Raw genomic sequence first — 19,478 nt, 5'->3', positions numbered from 1 at the left:
TTCACTGGGTTATCATCACATAAACTGAATTCTCACTAAATATAATATTAGTTTTCCTTCAGAGCCAATCTACATATGTCTTACCAATACAATGCTTGAATGAGAGTCAATATATAAAACTGACTTTTGTTCTGAAACCCAATTTGAAGATAAACCCTTTAGGATTTCTGTATATTTTTTTCCTTTATCTTTTCCAAAAACACAAAGATTCTGTTACATATTGTTTCTTTATCCATGTCAACTGCCCTTAGATATATGTTAATAAATGAGGGAAATGTGTTTTGAGTGTCCTTTTTAATCTCTATAATGAGAGAGATGTGTGCCAGGCCTGAGAGCTCCTCACTGACATTCACAGAGCATGCCATTGAAATATCATGGCCTTTAAGATGGGTCAGCTGTAAACGGGCCAGTTTCCATAGATGTGTTGTACATGGGATCCTGTGTAGAGCCTATCGTAAATGGATTCTGAGAGCTAAAATCCCCTTGACTGCACCCTGTCGTGGAATATGAATTGAAAATATGAATTGAGTAAAACGGTTTCTTTTAAATCACAGGTTGTTAAATGATTAATGACGTTGCTAATATTCGAGGCTACTGATAGGCTCCGTCTGCTCTAATGACTGAACTAGACTAAAATGAATTAAAGTGAGGAATCAGACTAAAATTAATTCAAGCGAGGAATCAGACTGACATGAATTAAAGTGAGGACATGCACATTTTAAAAACAAACTGTCAAAAACTGTCTGTATGACATCAATATTGCACTTGTATTCGATCAAAATGTTATTTTTCTTTAAAAGGGGAGTAGGTTAAAGTGTAATTTATCATAAAGTGAAAGAGAGAGAGAATATATATTTATAAAGCACTTTACAGTGTTGCAGTAATAAAGCTACATTGCGATTGGATGTAAGGTCTTGTCCTTATCCCGCCTTCTTCTCAATATTAATGAAGCCGGGTTTAAAAAGAACTGTCTAGTCAGTGCTGGGTTGCTACCAGCTGTACTCCTGGAAGTGGCCTGTCCTCTGTACTGTGTTTACATATCCTTCCACAATGTCTCGACCGTTGTCAGATCACGAGAAGAAGAAGCAGATTTCGGTGCGTGGCCTTGCCGGAGTTGAGAACGTCGCAGACCTCAAAACCAACTTCAACCGGCACCTTCACTTCACGCTGGTCAAAGACAGAAATGTTTCCACAAAGCGTGACTATTATTTTGCTCTCGCACACACCGTGCGTGATCACTTGGTTGGCAGGTGGATCCGAACCCAGCAGCACTATTACGAGAAAGACCCTAAAGTAAGTTACCATTTAAGACATCGTTTCATCTAAACGATTTTTTTCATTCATTTAGACTTGACAGTGTTCCTTAAAGTAGCTGTGCGCGCAAACATGCCTCTCCCCTTGGGGATAAGCCCCCCATATCTTTGATACCTAGAAACGCTCCTGCTGTTGGCAAAATGTATGTTTCTGGCACATGTTCAGGATAAAAAGCGTGTGCGTTCACGAGCAAAGTGTCCCGGTTTTAGGTCCGGGAAATCTGGTCACCCTAAAGTAGAGACAAATGCTTAAAAAACGATACATGTGTTGCCTGACAGATATTGTAGCTCAAGGACTAGAAATATAGTGATGACTTGGTAACTTTTGATCAAAGCTGGTCTCTGGCTGGCTGCCAGAGCTCTGCTACGACCCCTGACCTTTCCATGCATCCCTTCAGACTTGTGAAACAGAACTTCTTTATAAATGCCAAGCTTAAGTTGGAGAGCAGCAAACGTTTTCTACTAAACCAGCTCTGGATTTTGGTTCAAAGACCACTGTCCATAGTTACACTTGATTGTATCTGGGATTCATTGCCATATGTAATGGCCACTAAGGTTTCTTAGAATTTGGTCCCTAGACCTGGAAACAGATGTCCATGCATATCTTATCTGGAACTATGCCGAAGGCCCTCTAGGAAGAAAAGTCAAAAGCCATGACCTCAACGGAAAGGTCAAAAACTATGACCCCAAGAGAAAGGCCACGGCTGAAAGCTATACTCGGCTTTGGTATAGTAATGTATTTATAGTTTAGCAGGTTGAGCAATTATTTACCATGAAACAAATTTCATGGTAAATTATCATGTCATGTCATGTCATGCTTTTAGCATCTCATCAAAAGAGCGCATATACAAGCACGGATTATCAACATCGGCGGTTAAGCCAAAGCATGTTTAAAATATCTGTTTGAAATGACTTACATTTTTCATGCAAACATTCAGGCACTGACACTGTGCTGCAGATTTTCAGTATATATTGCTATTGGTCAGATTAACTTTGAGTTTCATCCTCTTGGGCACTGAAGATCCATTGGATGGCTTGCTCTGAGTAGCCTTGTTGCATTTGGTGTAACACAGTCACCACTATAGCATAGTTTACAAGCAGCGTGTTAGTTTACACAGTCACCACTATAGCATAATTTACCAGCAGTGTGTTAGTTTACTCAGTAGACTAATTGGTACTAGTGCATTGGGGACTGCATACACAAGATGACAGATGGGCTGTTTCATTTAATGCATGTTTCACAGTGTTCTCCTATTCCTATCCTATTATTAAATAGGAGCAATGGCAGATATCCTGATTCCCAGATATTCCTTGCATGAATCAGGAGTTCCACAACTTGATAACTGATAGAAAAAAGCACATCCAACTTATGCTGTAAAACTGAGTTTTCTCATGGAAAATGTACCTTTCTGAAAATAAATAAATAAATATATTTATATATATATATTGGTCTTGTACATTTCAAAGGAAATGATGAGCATCATGCCCTAGTCACTGCAGAGCTCTAATCACGTCTATGCAACCTTTGTGAGTGACCTCCAACGGGGTTATTTTTACTCCAGTCAAAATGCCACTGTTATATAATATGCCTGACCTTCCTCCACCCCACGTCTCTCTCTCTCTGTTCCAGTAGGCCGGTGCGGTCTCAAACAGCCACCACGAGAAAACTCAAAATGTCAAAGATTCATGTCCCAGGCTCTTTCTGTGTTGAGAGGCAGCTAATAAACACAGTTGCTAAGCTCAGACATTCCCTTGACAGCCAGTGCAAGTGGCCTCAGTCCTCCTTGAGAGCTGGTTCACGCCTGCCCTCGGGTCGAATGCCCTCGAGGCTGATACTGTAACAATTAGACAGACACAGAGATGGCCTTGCATCTGAAACGGGCAGTAATAAAGCATTTTAAAATGACTGTGGCCTTCTGTCGGCACAGAGGGTGTTATTTCCCCCTCTAATCAAGTAATAACTCAGACATATGGGCCAGGGGAGTCTGAAAGGAGCCTGTTAGGATATTACAGCCACGCTAACCCAGTTGATCTCCTCACAGTCAATTTCCGTTGACCCTGAGGGACTTCCTATTTTTCCCTTCACAATAACAAACATGTTCAGACATGTTTGTAGTACACAGATACAGTGTGCTATTGCTAAATGCAGGCTAAGACGTGTTTTTCAGAAAACTGATAGAATTAACTAGCATAGGTAATGCGTTTAATGCTCAATCTAGCTGTCTTGTTATCACTGAGAAAGAACTGGACCGGGACAGGGATGTGTGGACTTATTTAATATATTCATAAGGGATTTTTTTATTGATGTCAAACATGTAAGTTACCACTTCCAGTAAAAAAATATATTCTGAGGATAAGCAATAACCTTAAATGTCAACGTGGTTCAGCTGAATTAACCAATAAACAACATTTCCATGTCAGACCTGCCAATTTTTTTGCATGTTACACACTGGGGGTGAGGATGGTCTGCTGTGGTGGTATGGCAGATGTGTAGAGACCTAATTCTTCACGTCTCTGTCTCCATTAGCGGGTATACTACATCTCCTTGGAGTTCTACATGGGCCGGACACTGCAGAACACCATGGTGAACCTTGCACTGGAGAATGCTTGTGATGAGGCTATGTACCAGGTGAGCCTCCTCAACTTGTCTGTCTTAGCGTGCAGGTCTCATGTCAGAAATGCAAGTAACTTTTTTATTTTTTTATTGTTGGTCCACAAATTGTATTTTGCAGATGGGTTTAGAAATGGAGGAGCTTCAAGAGATGGAGGAGGATGCTGGTCTAGGCAATGGTGGTTTAGGTCGTCTGGCTGGTAAGTTGAATGCTCTATGCAAACCATACTGAGGGGAGAGAGCAGTGAACTGTGATCGTCTCATATTTGATATACAAGAGTCTGCTTCCACTGATGTGGTCTACTGTCCCCCTCGGTTTTCAGCTTGCTTCCTGGATTCTATGGCATCCCTGGGCTTGGCTGCATACGGCTATGGCATCCGCTATGAGTTTGGAATTTTCAACCAGAAAATCGTTAAAGGCTGGCAGGTAAGAAGTGAACCCGACTTTCTGTAACATGTCATTACGCATTGCTGATTTGGACCATGATTGCTTTATCCATTCACCAACCGGCAGGTTGAAGAGGCAGATGACTGGCTTCGTTATGGCAACCCTTGGGAGAAAGCCCGTCCAGAGTACACAAGGCCAGTCAAGTTTTATGGCAGGACAGAGCACCACCCTGATGGCGTGAAATGGGTTGACACTCAGGTAAAGTGATGGCAACATGGCATGGCAACCTGACTGTTAATTGTGCTTTTTATAGCATTTCCTTGTGACAGTGTGTGCATGTGTGAGCGTAGTAGGAATACAAGAATTGAGACTCACTTTCGTCTGTCCTGCTGCCAGGTTGTGTTGGCCCTGCCATACGACACCCCTGTGCCGGGATACAGGAACAATGTTGTGAACACCATGCGCCTCTGGTCTGCAAAGGCCCCCTGTGATTTCAACCTGAAAGACTGTGAGTTCAAATCCAAGCAAAGATGTTATTTATGCTGTGTGCAGAAACAGATGTGTGTTAATCTCAGTTTTCTGTGCCAGACCGCTTCAGCATGTATTTGATATGTCCGGCGAATTTGTGAGTGTGCATGTTTTTTTAAGTTAGAATTTCAACAGACTTGTGCTATACTGTCGGAGACCTGTGCTAACCCGTTTTTATTTCTGAGCCCAGACTAACCCAGCTTTCTCTGGCAAGCCACCGGCTGCATGCTTAGGACTTCCTGAAAGAGGGGAGTCACCTTGACCGAACCATGAGGTACTTTGCAATGTCGGTCTCGAATAACGCCTCTCACATGCCCAGTCAGAGAAGAGCTGCCTGCCAGTCTTTTTGCAAAGAAACTAATCTGACTGCAAGACAGACTGCTTATAACTTAAAGGTTCAGTCCACGTTTTAAATTCATTGCCTGTTGAGGTCAAATATCAACAACCTCCCACCAGAATCAAGGACTCCACCAATAAGTTCAGATGGGCCACTCAACATCGGTGCATGACCGGTTGCAATGAGGGAAGCCATATGTATGCCTCCGCTGAATAACTGACATGTAATATGCTTTACTTTTTTATCTTTAACAGTCAATGTTGGTGGTTACGTTCAGGCTGTGCTCGACAGAAATTTGGCAGAGAATATCTCTCGTGTCCTGTACCCAAATGACAACGTAGGTCCCACCATGTTTGCTCTCACTCACCTGTTATGACATGTTTGGCCTGTACAGACAAAGGGCCTTATGAGGGCCTTATTATTGTTAAATAAGTTGTATTAAATGTGTCTGTCCTGGCCCAGTTCTTTGAAGGGAAGGAGCTGCGTCTGAAGCAGGAGTACTTCGTGGTGTCCGCCACTCTGCAGGACATCGTCCGGCGTTTTAAGGCCTCCAAGTTTGGCAGCAGGGAGGTCGTGCGAACTGACTTCGTTTTGCTGCCTACTAAGGCAAGATTGCTCACTGACTGTAGTGGCCACTTTCGTTGCCCTGGTGTCTTTGAAAGGGACCACAGATTGTGTGTGTGTGTGTGTGTGTGTGTGTGTGTGTGTGTGTGTGTGTGTGTGTGTGTGTGTGTGTGTGTGTGTGTGTGTGTGTGTGTGTGTGTGTGTGTGTGTGTGTGTGTGTGTGTGTGTGTGTGTGTGTGTGTGTGTGTGTGTGTGTGTGTGTGTGTGTGTGTGTGTGTGTGTGTGTGTTTCTGTCCTTTGTTGCCATGTAATATGAAAAGAATGCAGTTACGTAATTATGCACATGCTCTGTCATTAATGTAAATGAAATTACAACTAATTATGTGAACGGCTTAATATATATATATTTGTATGTCTCAAAATAAATTTCATACTGCTAGATAACTAAGCGGCTTGATGAATGAGCTTAATTAGTTAGCTCACACTTTTCATTAGGCTGAGACAGTAGCGAGCTTTGCATTCAAATTTTAAGTCATGCGGGCTCCACATTCTGCTTGCACTCCCTCTCTCATATCCCCCATGCCTTCCAATGTGCAGGTAGCTATCCAGCTGAATGACACCCACCCAGCCCTGGCCCTCCCTGAGCTGGTGAGGGTGCTGGTGGACGAGGAGCACCTCGCCTGGGATAAGGTGAGAAAACGCTGATGTTTTGGCGACTACACCTGAGGTTGAACTAGAAAGAGGTCACAACCAGATATAATACGCTGCAGAGATAAAGCCCAGTGTTTTAAGATGGATGTCATCAGACCTGATTTATGATGGGGACCTCTTGGAGACAGATATCGTATTAGCAATGCCGAAAGCATAGAGAATTTAGCCTCATTCCGTCATGTGAAATTTGTGTGTGTGTGTGTGTTTGTGTGTGTGTGTTTGATCAGGCGTGGGACATCGTTGTGAAGACCTGTGCATACACTAACCACACAGTCCTGCCCGAGGCCCTGGAGCGCTGGCCCATTGATCTGTTCCAGACTCTGCTTCCTCGCCACCTTGAGATCATCTATGAGATCAACAGGCGACACATGGAGGTGCGTTTCTGTTATTGCTCACTGCAAACAGAATGAAGGGAAAGTGGTGCATAGAGTAAGATGTAGACATATCACATAGTGACCTATAGATGGCCTGTGTTCTAGAGCTTTTAGGTTTTTTCTACAGCAGTAGGTCTCTCGTGGAGCGTACACAAAAATTGAACTGATTCCCCTCTGCTCCTTTCTGTCCCTCCTGTCGTGGTGTCTTCAGCGTGTCGCACGCAAGTTCCCTGGTGATCATGACCGCATGCGGCGTATGTCTCTGATTGAGGAGGAAGGCGGGAAGAGAGTGAACATGGCTCATTTGTGTATCGTCGGGTCCCATGCCGTCAATGGAGTGGCTCGCATTCATTCTGACATCCTCAAGGCAGGCCTGTATGTCCAAACACACACAAACACACAAACACACACACACGTGCTTGTTTGCACAAAACATAGCCCACACATATGTATGCACTTTAACAACCCATCCTCAAAAGAGTAAGACATTAATAATATTGAGTCAGATGTGCTTTAGGAGGCTGATGACGGTGGCGTGAAGTCTTTAATGTTGGTGACCTCCTCACAGGTTTAAGGACTTCTATGAGATGGATCCTCATAAGTTCCAGAACAAGACCAACGGCATCACACCCCGTCGCTGGTTGGTCATGTGCAACCCCGGGCTTGCCGAAATCATTGCAGAGGTGAGGCCCTCATTTATAAATCACTAATGTTCTTTTTGTAGGGGTAATAACCGTATATTACATTTATAAATCACTAATGTTAATTTGTAGGGGTAAATACTGTTTATTACATTTATAAATCACTTATGTTTATTTGTTGGGGTAAATATTACAATTAAGTTTGTTTTGTTTATGTCAGAAAATTGGAGAGGAGTTCGTTCGCGATCTTGACCAGTTGAGAAAACTAGAGAAATTCATCGACGATGATGCATTCATCAATGCTGTTGCACAAGTCAAACAGGTAATGCCTACTGAAATTTTGTTTACCAATACTGTACATGTTTCGGTCATAACCCTTCATGTGGTGAAAGGCAAGAAGTTCTTGTAGATAAATAAGCTATAACTATCACGCACTTCTTCTGCACCCCCATAGGAAAACAAGCAGAGGTTCGCCACTCACATGGAGGAGCACTACAAGGTGAAGATCAATCCCCTCTCCATGTTTGACATCCAAGTCAAGAGAATCCACGAGTACAAGAGACAGCTGCTCAACTGCCTCCACATCATCACCTTCTACAACCGTGAGCAATCTGTTCAGCCACCTCTATATATTTACTGGCCCTGCTCTGAGTTTAGTCTGATGCTGATTGTTGATGAACATCTCAACAGGTATCAAGAAAGAGCCAAACAAGCAGTGGACTCCCAGAACAGTCATGATTGGCGGAAAGGTGCGCTAGTGCTTACATATTTTACAATTTATTCAGACTTAATAGGAATCAAAACTTGTATAACTTTTAAATTCTCAAATTTCTGTAATTTAGCCAAAATAAAAGTTGTAGGAGTTAAAACCCAGTATCCCTCATCACATGTGACTCCGGTAGAATAACTCTTGTTTTATCAAAAGCACCTTCCTATTTTGGGATTGGGAATATATTGACTAATGTTTAATTATATTTGAACAAAACACACACACTAAACCTGAGTATTTTATTCTCTAACAAGCATCCACCATTGTCTGTTTTCTTTGCCTGTGACAGGCTGCACCTGGCTACCACACGGCTAAGATGATCATCCGTCTCATCACTGCTATTGGTGAGGTGGTAAATAATGACCCTGTTGTGGGTGACCGCCTGAAGGTCATCTTCCTGGAGAACTACAGAGTCACCCTAGCTGAGAAAGGTACATACAAAGCATTCCTGTCTATTTGCCTGCCTGCCTGTCTGTCTGTCTGTCTGTCTGTCTGTCTGTCTGTCTGTCTGTCTGTCTGTCTGTCTGTCTGTCTGTCTGTCTGTTTTGGGTGTGTCATAAACCTCTGTGAGCCCAGTGGTTCACTCTGGTCCTTTAATCCTTTTCCCTCAGCTGTTCCTGCTGCCGACCTCTCAGAACAGATCTCTACTGCGGGCACAGAGGCGTCTGGCACAGGCAACATGAAGTTCATGCTGAACGGTGCCCTCACCATTGGTACTATGGATGGTGCCAATGTGGAGATGGCCGAGGAGGTCGGTGATGACAACATCTTCATCTTCGGCATGAGAGTCGACGATGTGGAAGCCATGGATAAGTCAGGGTGAGAGGCAAATGCAAAAAGATACTACACAGTAAAACAGTTTTGAAGCATCTTTTTATTAGCAACTAGTAATATTACACACCGATCATTCCAACTTGCCACTAAGGCTTTGCACTTGACCACCTTGTGAAAATGAACAAAAAAGATTTAACAGCATGCCATCGCCAACTGTATCACCAAAAGACATGAGTAAGCATATTTGCAAGTGGTGTAAAGTTTATGCATGCCATTTCAGTATATTGCTAGTTTTCGACCAGAACCCCTTACTGCTGCTTTAAACCAGCAATAACACTGAAGGTAGATGTATTTTCATGAAAAAATTGATGAGCTGCTAAGCTGCTGTTTTTGTTCCGTAGAGGTTACAATGCCCATGAGTACTATAACCGCATCCCTGAGCTGAAGCAGGCCATGGACCAGATTTCCGGAGGTTTCTTCAGTCCTAAGCAGCACGACCTCTTCAAGGAAATTGTCAACCTACTGATGCACCATGACAGGTACTGAGTCTGACCACTGGACACATCGGAACCTACCCAGAATATGTGGGTCAGATTTCAAGTACAATAACACACACACACACACACACACACGTGACTGTCCTCTTGTTGCCCTTAGCACACACACACACACACACACACTCTCTCACACCTGCACGCACAAAAAGGGTTACCTTGATTGATTACCCCCTTCGCTCATTGGTCAAATTAAACCTGGTCCATTTCTGATCAGAAACCCGTTTACTTCCTGATGCACAGATTCAAGGTGTTTGCTGACTATGAAGATTACATCAAATGCCAGGATAAAGTCAGCGCTCTCTACAAGGTTAGTGTGAGATTCCCATTTCTCTCTGTCTCGGTTTGGATCTCTTTCATTATATTTCATTTCTGTCCTTATTTTGACTTTTTTCCAGAACCCCAAGGAATGGACCAAGAAGGCAATCTATAACATTGCAGGCAGTGGCAAGTTCTCTAGCGACCGCACCATTGCCCAGTATGCTCGTGAGATCTGGGGGATGGAGCCTTCATTGGAGAAGATCCCTGCTCCAGATGATCCTAAGTAGTGTACCTATGTCAGTTATCGGACAGTGTCAAACATTTGATAAACAATCAAAATGCTAAGTTTAATAATGGATCAACAGTCGATAGGCTCAGTTTAATAATGGGTTACATGACAACACAAACGTTTGCCGATAACACACGCGATCCGATAATTAACACTGTTACGATAAAGGCCTTGCTCTCAAGATTTCCCCTGTCCAGTGCGTTGCATCAGTGGCTTTTAAAAAAAATGTCAGTTGTAATCAGGCAGTAGTAAAACTGTTGTTTTGATCTTGCAGACAGTAAATACAATTTGATGTTTATCATGGTATTCAATCCTTGATATTTGTGTGGTGTTTTCAGGTCGCATAGTCAGTGAGGTGGATAGACTACTGTCTCTGTCTCTTTTATTCACCCTATTAGGAGTGTGTGAGAAAATATGTAAGAATGTCTTTTAATCTGTGTTTGTTTGAAATGTGGGTTTGTGGGAATCTTTCACAAATAAAGGCATTACCATCATAAGGGCTAAATGGCCTGAAACACCTAAGAGCTGTCAGGCAAGCTGTTTTAGCGCCCAACTGAGGTGTTGTTTATTTTTAAATAAACTTTTATTACTTTACAGGAAACATAAAAAAAAAGGGTGTTTCTGTGATTTCTATTGCAATATTATTGTAAGACATGGAAAAATCATGTTCAATTCAAGTTAATATTTGTTTCTGTCAAATGCTAAACCAACATGCTTGCAGGTGAACCACTATCCTACACACATTAACCTATAAGGACCCTGTGTGATAAGGGTTCATCCTACTATCAGTATGGTTGCTCCAGCAGAGTTGTAAACCATTGAAGAGAGCTCCCTTAATTGGTTACCTGTCTCTTGCGCTGGTCAGACAGCATAGCTGTGTGTCCTGAGCCCTTGGTCCCTATGCGTGACAAATGCTAAATCCCCCGAGTGAGTTTGTGTCTGCGACCCAGTGGGGTCATCCCCTGGGTCGAGCAGTTATGTCACCCAGTGTTTTCAGAGGCAATCTATTCCGCTGAGAGTCATCTGTTCTGGCATCTCATGCTGTTTCACCAGTCAAACACAGCAAATTCCTCATAGCCAACTGTGAGGGGGAATTAACCCTTCTATGCTAAATCCCTGTTAACTGATCCTTCACCGTCACATGGAGATGTATAAAATGTATAAATTACATATATTTATTATAGTTTTTTGTATAGCATGTCTATCAATCCAATGTTTAAATCATTGCACCTGACTTTTCTCCTGTTCTGGATTGTTAACTGCAGTTATTTTGACAACTCTTCCAATGATCGCCATAATGAGTTTGAATAGCTGCTTAGTGAGAGTCTTTGGGCTGAAGTAGGTATGCACAGCTGTTGAGAGAGGGAGAGAACAGTTGGTCGTGACTGACATCTATTTCAAACAGATGAAAGCTACAACCCTGTGGGGATGTCATGTAGAGAATCTTTGTAAAACACGGCAAATTCTTACTTTAGTGTTGCTTGTTGTGTAATCTGGTTAATCATGTTGGAACATTTCCAGGAATCAGTCTCTAAGATTCATGGTGTGTCTCATAAGTTCAATTGATGTGAAAGTACTGCTCTGAAGAGCTGAAGTTTGAACTTTGAAACAGAGGCAAACAGAGAGATATAGAGCTCTTGGAAACACTCCTGGGTTACTATTCTACTACCAAGCTTTACAATCTTTTAGCCTTCTGCCTTAATCTTGTCAAATAAAAAGCCTGACTCTGGAAAGTCAGTCACTAGTCACTATTTAAGTAATCCACACAATCTTCTGAAATGCTCTAATGTTCTCCTGCCTATACTACCTCCCACTAAAAGTGATGCAAACTTGCGTCACTGAAGTATTTTCAAAGACCAAGGAACACTAGCAGGGGTCTCGGAGCCCATATCCATGTTACAGTGGACTGGAGCATGATGATGTTCTAACTTTGTTTACAGCTAGGTAAAAGGTTTGGGGTTCTTTCCATCAGAGTGGTTGCTGTGTTGAACTCAGTTGACTGATTTAATCCAGCCTTCAGAAGAACAGCATTTCCTTAGCAAAGCCAGTGGAATGTAAAAGCGGATTACCATAAACTGCACGACCTCGCAGGGCTTTTTATTTACAGTTTTACAACAGTTTTGAGATCAGAGATTTTTACAACCTTTTTTTGCACAATTCTGGCTTCAACTGACAAGGCTCCATGGGCTGAGGGCGTCTTATGTGCATGAAAGACACTGTGTTTTTGAGTTCACTACTGAAGCAGGAACTGTACTTGATATTGAACTGCTGTTAAAATCCATTCCAACAACATCCGTGGAAAGAAATCACCAAAGGTAAGATGAATCTTATTCAAATCGCAGGTTCCTCAAGTATACATATAAATACTTAAACGTTTTGTGAATGTGTCTTTAAATTGTGAAGCTTGGACTAGAAACTTGAGACTTTTAAAACGGGTGCTCAAAATTGTATAATGGGCTATGTGTTAGATGTTTAAAAACCCAAAGCTATGGGAGAGAAGGTAAATATATAGTAGGCCTTGTGAAATACAGTATTATATATCCTATTCTCTCCCTCCAGCTATCAACCTCTATCAATTGTCTCTCCTGTCCGGACTGTGCGGAAGCCTGTAAAGCACGCACTGTCCTGCCTGAAGAGAAGCAATGTATTGTTGTTGTTTTCACAGTTCTCACGTCCTCTGCTGTACTGAAGGACTTAAGAAGGGGAACACTCTGAGGATAGTCCCAGACGTTCCGTCCAAGCATGGCTTTCGGAGAACTCCTGGATCAGGTGGGCAGCACCGGTCGCTTCCAGGTGATGCATGTCACCCTCCTCTGCATGCCCATACTGATGATGGCCAGCCACAACCTGCTGCAGAACTTTGTGGCTCCGGTGCCACCTCACCATTGCAGTGCCCACGCCAACCTCTCACTTCACATACTCACCAAGGAGCAGGTGCAGCGCATCACCGTCCCAGTAGATGAGAAGGACAAGCCGGCCAGATGCCAGCGCTATGCCACTCCTCAGTGGGGCCTCTTGAATGTGACGGATAAGGCTGAGGCTGAGGAGGAGGATTCCTATGCAGACACTCTTGACGTGGAGCTACAGGGATGCCAGGATGGATGGGAATATGGAGAGACTGAGAGAAGCTCTACTATTATTACAGAGGTACGGTCAGAGTGGTGTGTCATTAAGCTGGATCGAACCTGTTTAGGTTCTTCCATGCAGTAATTGTGAGCATTACTTTGTATATGAATGTGTGCTAGTATAGGACCGAGATTCTTGAAGACTATCCTTGGTGTGCCATCTAAACTTGCTTTCTCTTTCTCTGCAGTGGGACCTGGTTTGTGAACAGCGTACATTAAAACAGATGGGCCAAACCATTTATATGGGAGGGGTGCTTGTAGGTGCTGTTATATTTGGGGGACTGTCAGACAAGTAGGGTCCTTTAATCATCAAACATTCACAGCATTAAAGATAACCAATGTATAAAACACTTACATTATTGTGATTCATTATTACCACATTCTTATTAAGAAGTGTGCACTGTGCCAACTGAACTGGCAGACTGATGATTCCATGACACTAAAATCACTTAATTCTCCTCATGACAGCACAGTAATGTATTGCTTATAGTTTTTTTATTTCAACTTTGGAACACAGATTTGGAAGGCTCTACCTGCTGCAATTCTCATATCTCTTAATGGCAGTGTCAGGGACTTGTACTGCCTTTGCCACGTCCTTCTCCCTCTTTTGCCTCTTCCGGTTTGGCTGTGGCATGGCTCTTTCTGGACTGGTGCTCAACACCCTCTCTCTAGGTAAGTTTGCAATGCATCAGTTTTGAGCAATGAGATCACATTAGGGTTAGGTATTAGGGACAACATTAGGGTATAGAAGTTGTTCTGTCAGAATGCTAAGCACTTGAGACTTTCAAGTCACTGTGTCCTTTGAAACAGTAATCCATTTTTTAAATAAAGGTAATCGCAAAACCCAACTGTTCCCTCTTCCTGTCTATGACCTTCAACCTCTGTCCAGTTTTGGAGTGGATCCCCACGCGAGTGCGGACGATCGTAGGCACAGGGACAGGTTACTGCTATACGATCGGGCAGCTGCTGCTGGCACTTGTGGCTTATTTCATCCGTGACTGGCGTTGGCTTACATTGACTGTGTCACTGCCATTCTATGGCTTCTTCATCTACTCATGGTGAGAGAGGGTCTATATACATGGTGAAACGAAACCATTTTTTTCTGAAATTTGGAATGTTGGCAGTGAATGGGGTAACATATGGTTTGAGATGAAGAGTGCCAAAGATTTGGTTTAATTGTCTACAGGTGGTATTTAGAATCTGCCAGGTGGCTGGTTTTAAACCGGAAGTCCGAAAAAGCTGTCAAAAACCTCCAGGCTGTCGCTCGGATCAATGGCCGCCATGCAGAGGGAGAAAAAATTACTCTTGAGGTAAAATAGTTCCATTACTGCAGGTCTCATTTCTTTGATGTTACAGTGTGTGTGTCTATGGTGGAACCTGTATGCCTTGCTCACGCACGTGGAAAAGATAAGATCCATGATACCATGTCGTTGCAAAGAAAACATGCTTCAAAAAGTGGCAAAATTGTGGCATACTGTCTCTTTAAAACAACCCTACTAAAGGTCTGTGTCGACAGGTCCTCCAAGAGTCCATGAAGAAAGAGATGTCATGCTCCGAAGGGTCGTATTCTGCACTAGACCTAGTCCGCACCCCTGTCATGAGGACCATCACTGTCTGCCTTAGTGCTATCTGGTTTGTGTTCAGTCACTACTGATAATGCACACGCACAAGGTACACATCACAAGTTATTAAACCCATTACCAGAATACACTGGGTCACATGTTGAGGTCCTTTGTGTATGTAACTAAATTGGTTCACATGATAAATGTAATTAGGGCAAAGCTATTACATTAATTCATTATTTGAAATATACAGCTTAGATAACTATACAACCAAACTGCTCAGCACTGCAGTGTCAACAAAATGAATCTATTCCTCAAAGGTTCTCAACAAGCTTTGGCTATTATGGGCTTTCCATGGACCTGGAGAAGTTTGGAGTGGACATGTACCTGATTCAGGTCATCTTCGGATCTGTGGACATCCCTGCCAAAGTGATCGTCACAGTGGCCATGAGTGTGTTTGGTCGCCGGCCCTCCCAGTGCGCTTCACTCATCTTGGCTGGTATTGCCGTACTTTCCAACCTGTTGGTGCCTTATGGTAAAAGTTCCTTGTTTCCATAGACCGGTATTCAATACCAAACCTTTGGTGATAGAATAAGCCCTGGAATGTGTTTAATATGAGTGTATGTTATTCATTGCTTTTAGAGAAACAGACAATGCGTACGGTTCTGGCTGTGTTGGGAAAAGGCTGCCTGGCGGCTTCATTCAACTGCTGCTACCTGTATTCACCAGAGCTCTACCCTACCGTTATTCGGTAAACTATCCTATATGTAAAGTGCGTTCGTTTGTGCCTGAATGTGCACCTTGATATCTAAAAACCCATATGTCTATACATATTATGTATCTGATATGTCAATGATTGAAATGTGATGATCATATTTAGATTTGCATTTCTATGGTTTTCATTTCCTCTGCATAATATATGTCAAAAGGCTATTCTTTCCCAATGAGCTTATGAGCTTATCCGTGTGTGTAAGTGATGCTGTAGTATTTCTTTCCTCACAGGCAGAATGGCATGGGCTTTGTTTCCATGACAGCACGATTAGGGGCTATGGTGGCCCCCATGGTTCAGTTACTTGGAGAGCGTGTCCCTTGGCTACCAGGACTCATTTACGGGGGAGTTCCCATCATAAGTGGCTTTTTTGCAATCTTTCTGCCTGAGACTCTTGCATACCCTTTACCTGACACAGTTCAAGATGTAGAGGAAAGGTGAGATGAACTGCACTGCATTGTCCTGTTGTTCTTATAGATTCATAGAGCACTTTCTTTATCCTAAAGGGAAATGAGGTTATTTTGGAATTAGTGTAGGAATGTACTCTTCTGGTACATTAACATCATTGCAAAATAGAATGTCCTGCTATTGAAGTTTTAAGTGGATAAGTAATTATAATCTTCTTTTTGGCAGAGGTTACAGGCGGAAAAACACCAAAGCCAAGAAGGAGGAACTACCTACAGGAGACACTAGCACACCTCTGAAGGATGCTGCCTGAACACGCCTCTGACGGATGCTGCCTCTGGAGAATGCTGCCTGAACCCTTCACACTCAAGAAGGGGTTCTAGCTACCATCAGTTTCCCTGTCATGGGCTACTGTGGAATATGTGCAAGAAAGGAAATATGAAATGTTTATATTGTGCTATTCCATACATTATTATTGTTATTTTTTGACTAGGAGACATCTGAATGCAGCCTGTTTTGTGTTTAGTGTGCAGGCTACACAGTTTGACTGAATGCAGCATTCATTATATGTATATAATGAAGGATTTATACCTCACTTGGGAGTTATTATTATGTTCAATTATTTTGTTTTTCAGTCTTTAATTTCACATTTCATGGGCCAAATTTGTCACATACCGTAACAATTCTTGTTCAAAAAGGGCCAACCGAGTTAATGTAAAGGCATTTGTAAAGTGAGAGTCTTAATAAATTATCTTTAAGGGTTACTTTCATAGACAAATGGAGCACAAAAATTGAGAGACATTGGCTCTTAGTAGCCTAAATATTGTTTGTATGTATGAGTATGTGATTGTGGCATAATTTAGGTCTAAAATTAAATTTAAACACAGTTTCAATAAAACCGACATAAAACTGTAATAAACGAATTCCGTAAACCTTGCTCTGTGTTTATGTCATTAGAACCAATATTTCAACACACAAACTTCAACACACAAAATGACGGGCAAATGAATAGACAGTTAAATGAAGGGCAAATCAAACAATAACATGGTTGTAATTTTAAATCAGTTCTGTGTTTAAATCAGCTAAACATGTTTAGCATCTTATATGTTTCCGTATCTGCTGCCTGCTGCCCTGTGTTTTACTGAAACCTGGCTTGGTGAGTCCACCCCTGACAGCATTCTACACCTGCCGGGCTCCCAACTTGCCCAGGGAATTCTCTGCAGCTGTTTACGTTCCACCCCAAGCTGACACCTTCGGTCACATCCCAAGCTCCACGCCTTTGCCTGCTTAGTGTTTGTCATGTCCTGAGACTCCTGGCTATCCTTAGCGCCAACGCGAGTGGCAGCTTTTCATGTAGCTCTGGTGTTTTGTTATCATGTATGTATTGTTTGTGAGTTGTATGTTTCTATGTGCTGAGGTGTGTTTTTTGTGTTTGTCATGTCCTGGTAGCCTACATGTCATGAGACTCCTGGCTATCCCTAGCGCCAACGCAAGTGGCAGCTTTTTAATGTAGCTCTGGTGTTTTGTATTCATGTATGTATTGTTTGTGAGTTGTATGTGCTTATGTGCTGAGGTGTGTTTTTTTTTTTTTACTGTTCCCACACTGTACTCCTCTAGGAGCATAGTCTGGGTGTTGTCTTTTCTCTCCTCCCCTCCCCAATGTTATGCTGTAATTCTTCCCTATCTTTAGCCAGTTTCACTCTGGCAGGGGGACTGCCAATGAAAACTAGCCTTTTGGCTACAATTGGGTGCATTTACAGGTTAATGTTTATTAATGCACACTGTCCCTCTTCATCAAATAAACAAATCAAATCAAAATGTATAGTGTAGTGGCAACTGTAAGTTTTTTTTTTTCTTTCTTCAACTTTTTTTTCTCACACATTTTTGGACGACGGTCAAATATACTTCACCACATTTTGTTATAACAAGTTGGCCTCTAGGAGGCACATTATCCTAGCTCGTTAAGATGAGTTCATTGAGTGGCGCCACCTAGTGAATAATGCTCAAAGCAATATATCTTGTGACATGAAGCTTTAAACTTCACACAATGTAACACCTTGCATCACTTCCACATTCTTTGGACATATGACACATTTTGTGAAACTTCATCCTTAGCCCTATTGCATGGTGTTGCTTCAGGGTAACATACCAATTTTCCCTCCATTTCACAGGCACAAAACATCATACACCAATAAAAAGGCTCATTTTAATCTGGAGGAAGTATTAGAAGCCAATAGTGTACTTGTATTTGATCACATGACTTATCCCGCCCCTTTTTCAATCTCTTTACCTCACTTGCGCTCACATGTGGCAGCCCCCCAAAACTGTGAAAAAGTGCCATTATCCTGAGGATTTCCATGAATAAAAAAATATTTTCACAATTGAGGGTAAGTTATGATTGAATTTTCCTCTGTTGATTATGTTTTCATTGAATATTTGTTTTGTAAAGGGGTAATAGCTACGTTGCCTCAAAGCAACAATATGCAACAGCGGAATGGTATTCCATGTTTGTACGTTTCTTTGTTGCGCATTGTTGCTTCGAGGTAAATAACTTTTTGACTACAAAATGATCTTTTAAATGAAGTTGGTGTTGAAGATCTTTCATAAAATGTGTTTTTTTATAAAATAAAGAGATACATTTTACATAAACTGCACTTTTTGTATTTATTACCATTATTGCATGTTGTTGCGCAAAAGTAACATACATAAATCTACCCCCTATTATGATTATTTTTGTAAATTATTTGTTGAATTGTTAAATGTGCTCTATGACAGGCAGCAACATGAGTACAAATATTTTTTCCCTCTATTATTTCATATACACATCTCAATTACCGCTTGAGCTACATTTTATAAATTGGGTATGCTTATACACTGTTACATTTGCTCACAAGTACCCGACCTTGCATTTGGTTTGCTCAACAATATGGCTGCCAATGGCCAATCAAAATTGAGCTGCCATGCCAATAGCCTATGTCGGCCAAGAAGACGTGTTGCCGCTGGAAAACGTATTGAAACCGGAAGTGGGTGATTAACTCTGTTTAATTGCCTAATACCAGGACCTTTACTTTTTCGTTGAGAACTTGTGTTGGTCGCCTGGCCTTTAAACGATCGTGTTATTTATTTATTTATTATTTTTGTGAAGTTATATACGGCTCAATACTCAACTGACTTGTTAACCGAACTTTTACGAAGTCATACAACTAAAAACACAAGTGACTTGTTAACCGAACGTAAAACTTGTTTTACGGAGCTATATGACCAAAATACACAGTTAGCGTGCTATTTAAACGTTTACACCGTGTCAGATTAGTAGTTTTTAATTAATTCATTTTCTGTTCAGGTCAGATAACAAGGTTTAACCAACCAGAGACCGGAGAGAAGTGACGACGTCCGGTTTCAATACGTTTTCCAGCGGAAATACGTCTTCTTGACCGACAGCCTACATGCCTGTGTGAAAAGCCAATCTAAAGCCTGATTTATGCTCAGAGACGCAAGCGCAG

General features: G+C 42.0%; 2 protein-coding genes across 2 annotated transcripts; both read left to right on the top strand.

Annotated features, from left to right (window-relative positions):
* Positions 1-979: 979 nt before the first annotated feature.
* pygma (phosphorylase, glycogen, muscle A) lies at positions 980-10,636 on the top strand. Its single transcript, XM_080848527.1, has 20 exons — positions 980-1,293; positions 3,841-3,942; positions 4,046-4,124; positions 4,248-4,351; positions 4,439-4,570; positions 4,709-4,820; positions 5,432-5,514; positions 5,640-5,783; positions 6,339-6,431; positions 6,680-6,826; positions 7,038-7,201; positions 7,395-7,509; positions 7,688-7,789; positions 7,922-8,069; positions 8,158-8,216; positions 8,526-8,667; positions 8,848-9,055; positions 9,412-9,549; positions 9,808-9,874; positions 9,963-10,636. The coding sequence occupies exons 1-20, from the start codon at positions 1,051-1,053 to the stop codon at positions 10,110-10,112; spliced, it is 2,532 nt and encodes an 843-aa protein (XP_080704653.1). The 5' UTR covers positions 980-1,050; the 3' UTR covers positions 10,113-10,636.
* A 2,220-nt stretch (positions 10,637-12,856) lies between these two features.
* Positions 12,857-16,310, top strand: slc22a6l (solute carrier family 22 member 6, like; the record flags this gene model as incomplete). The annotated part of the gene is made up of 10 exons (XM_080835808.1): positions 12,857-13,261; positions 13,428-13,531; positions 13,757-13,911; positions 14,129-14,297; positions 14,426-14,549; positions 14,756-14,875; positions 15,126-15,336; positions 15,444-15,552; positions 15,804-16,007; positions 16,204-16,310. The coding sequence occupies 10 exons, from the start codon at positions 12,857-12,859 to the stop codon at positions 16,286-16,288; spliced, it is 1,686 nt and encodes a 561-aa protein (XP_080691934.1). The 3' UTR covers positions 16,289-16,310.
* Positions 16,311-19,478: the final 3,168 nt, after the last annotated feature.

This window comes from Sprattus sprattus (assembly GCF_963457725.1).
Source record: "Sprattus sprattus genome assembly, chromosome: 1".
Classification (NCBI taxonomy): Eukaryota; Metazoa; Chordata; class Actinopteri; order Clupeiformes; family Clupeidae; genus Sprattus; species Sprattus sprattus.
The sequence above is the reverse complement of the archived record's forward strand: the minus strand, read 5'-3'. Positions and strand labels throughout refer to the sequence as shown.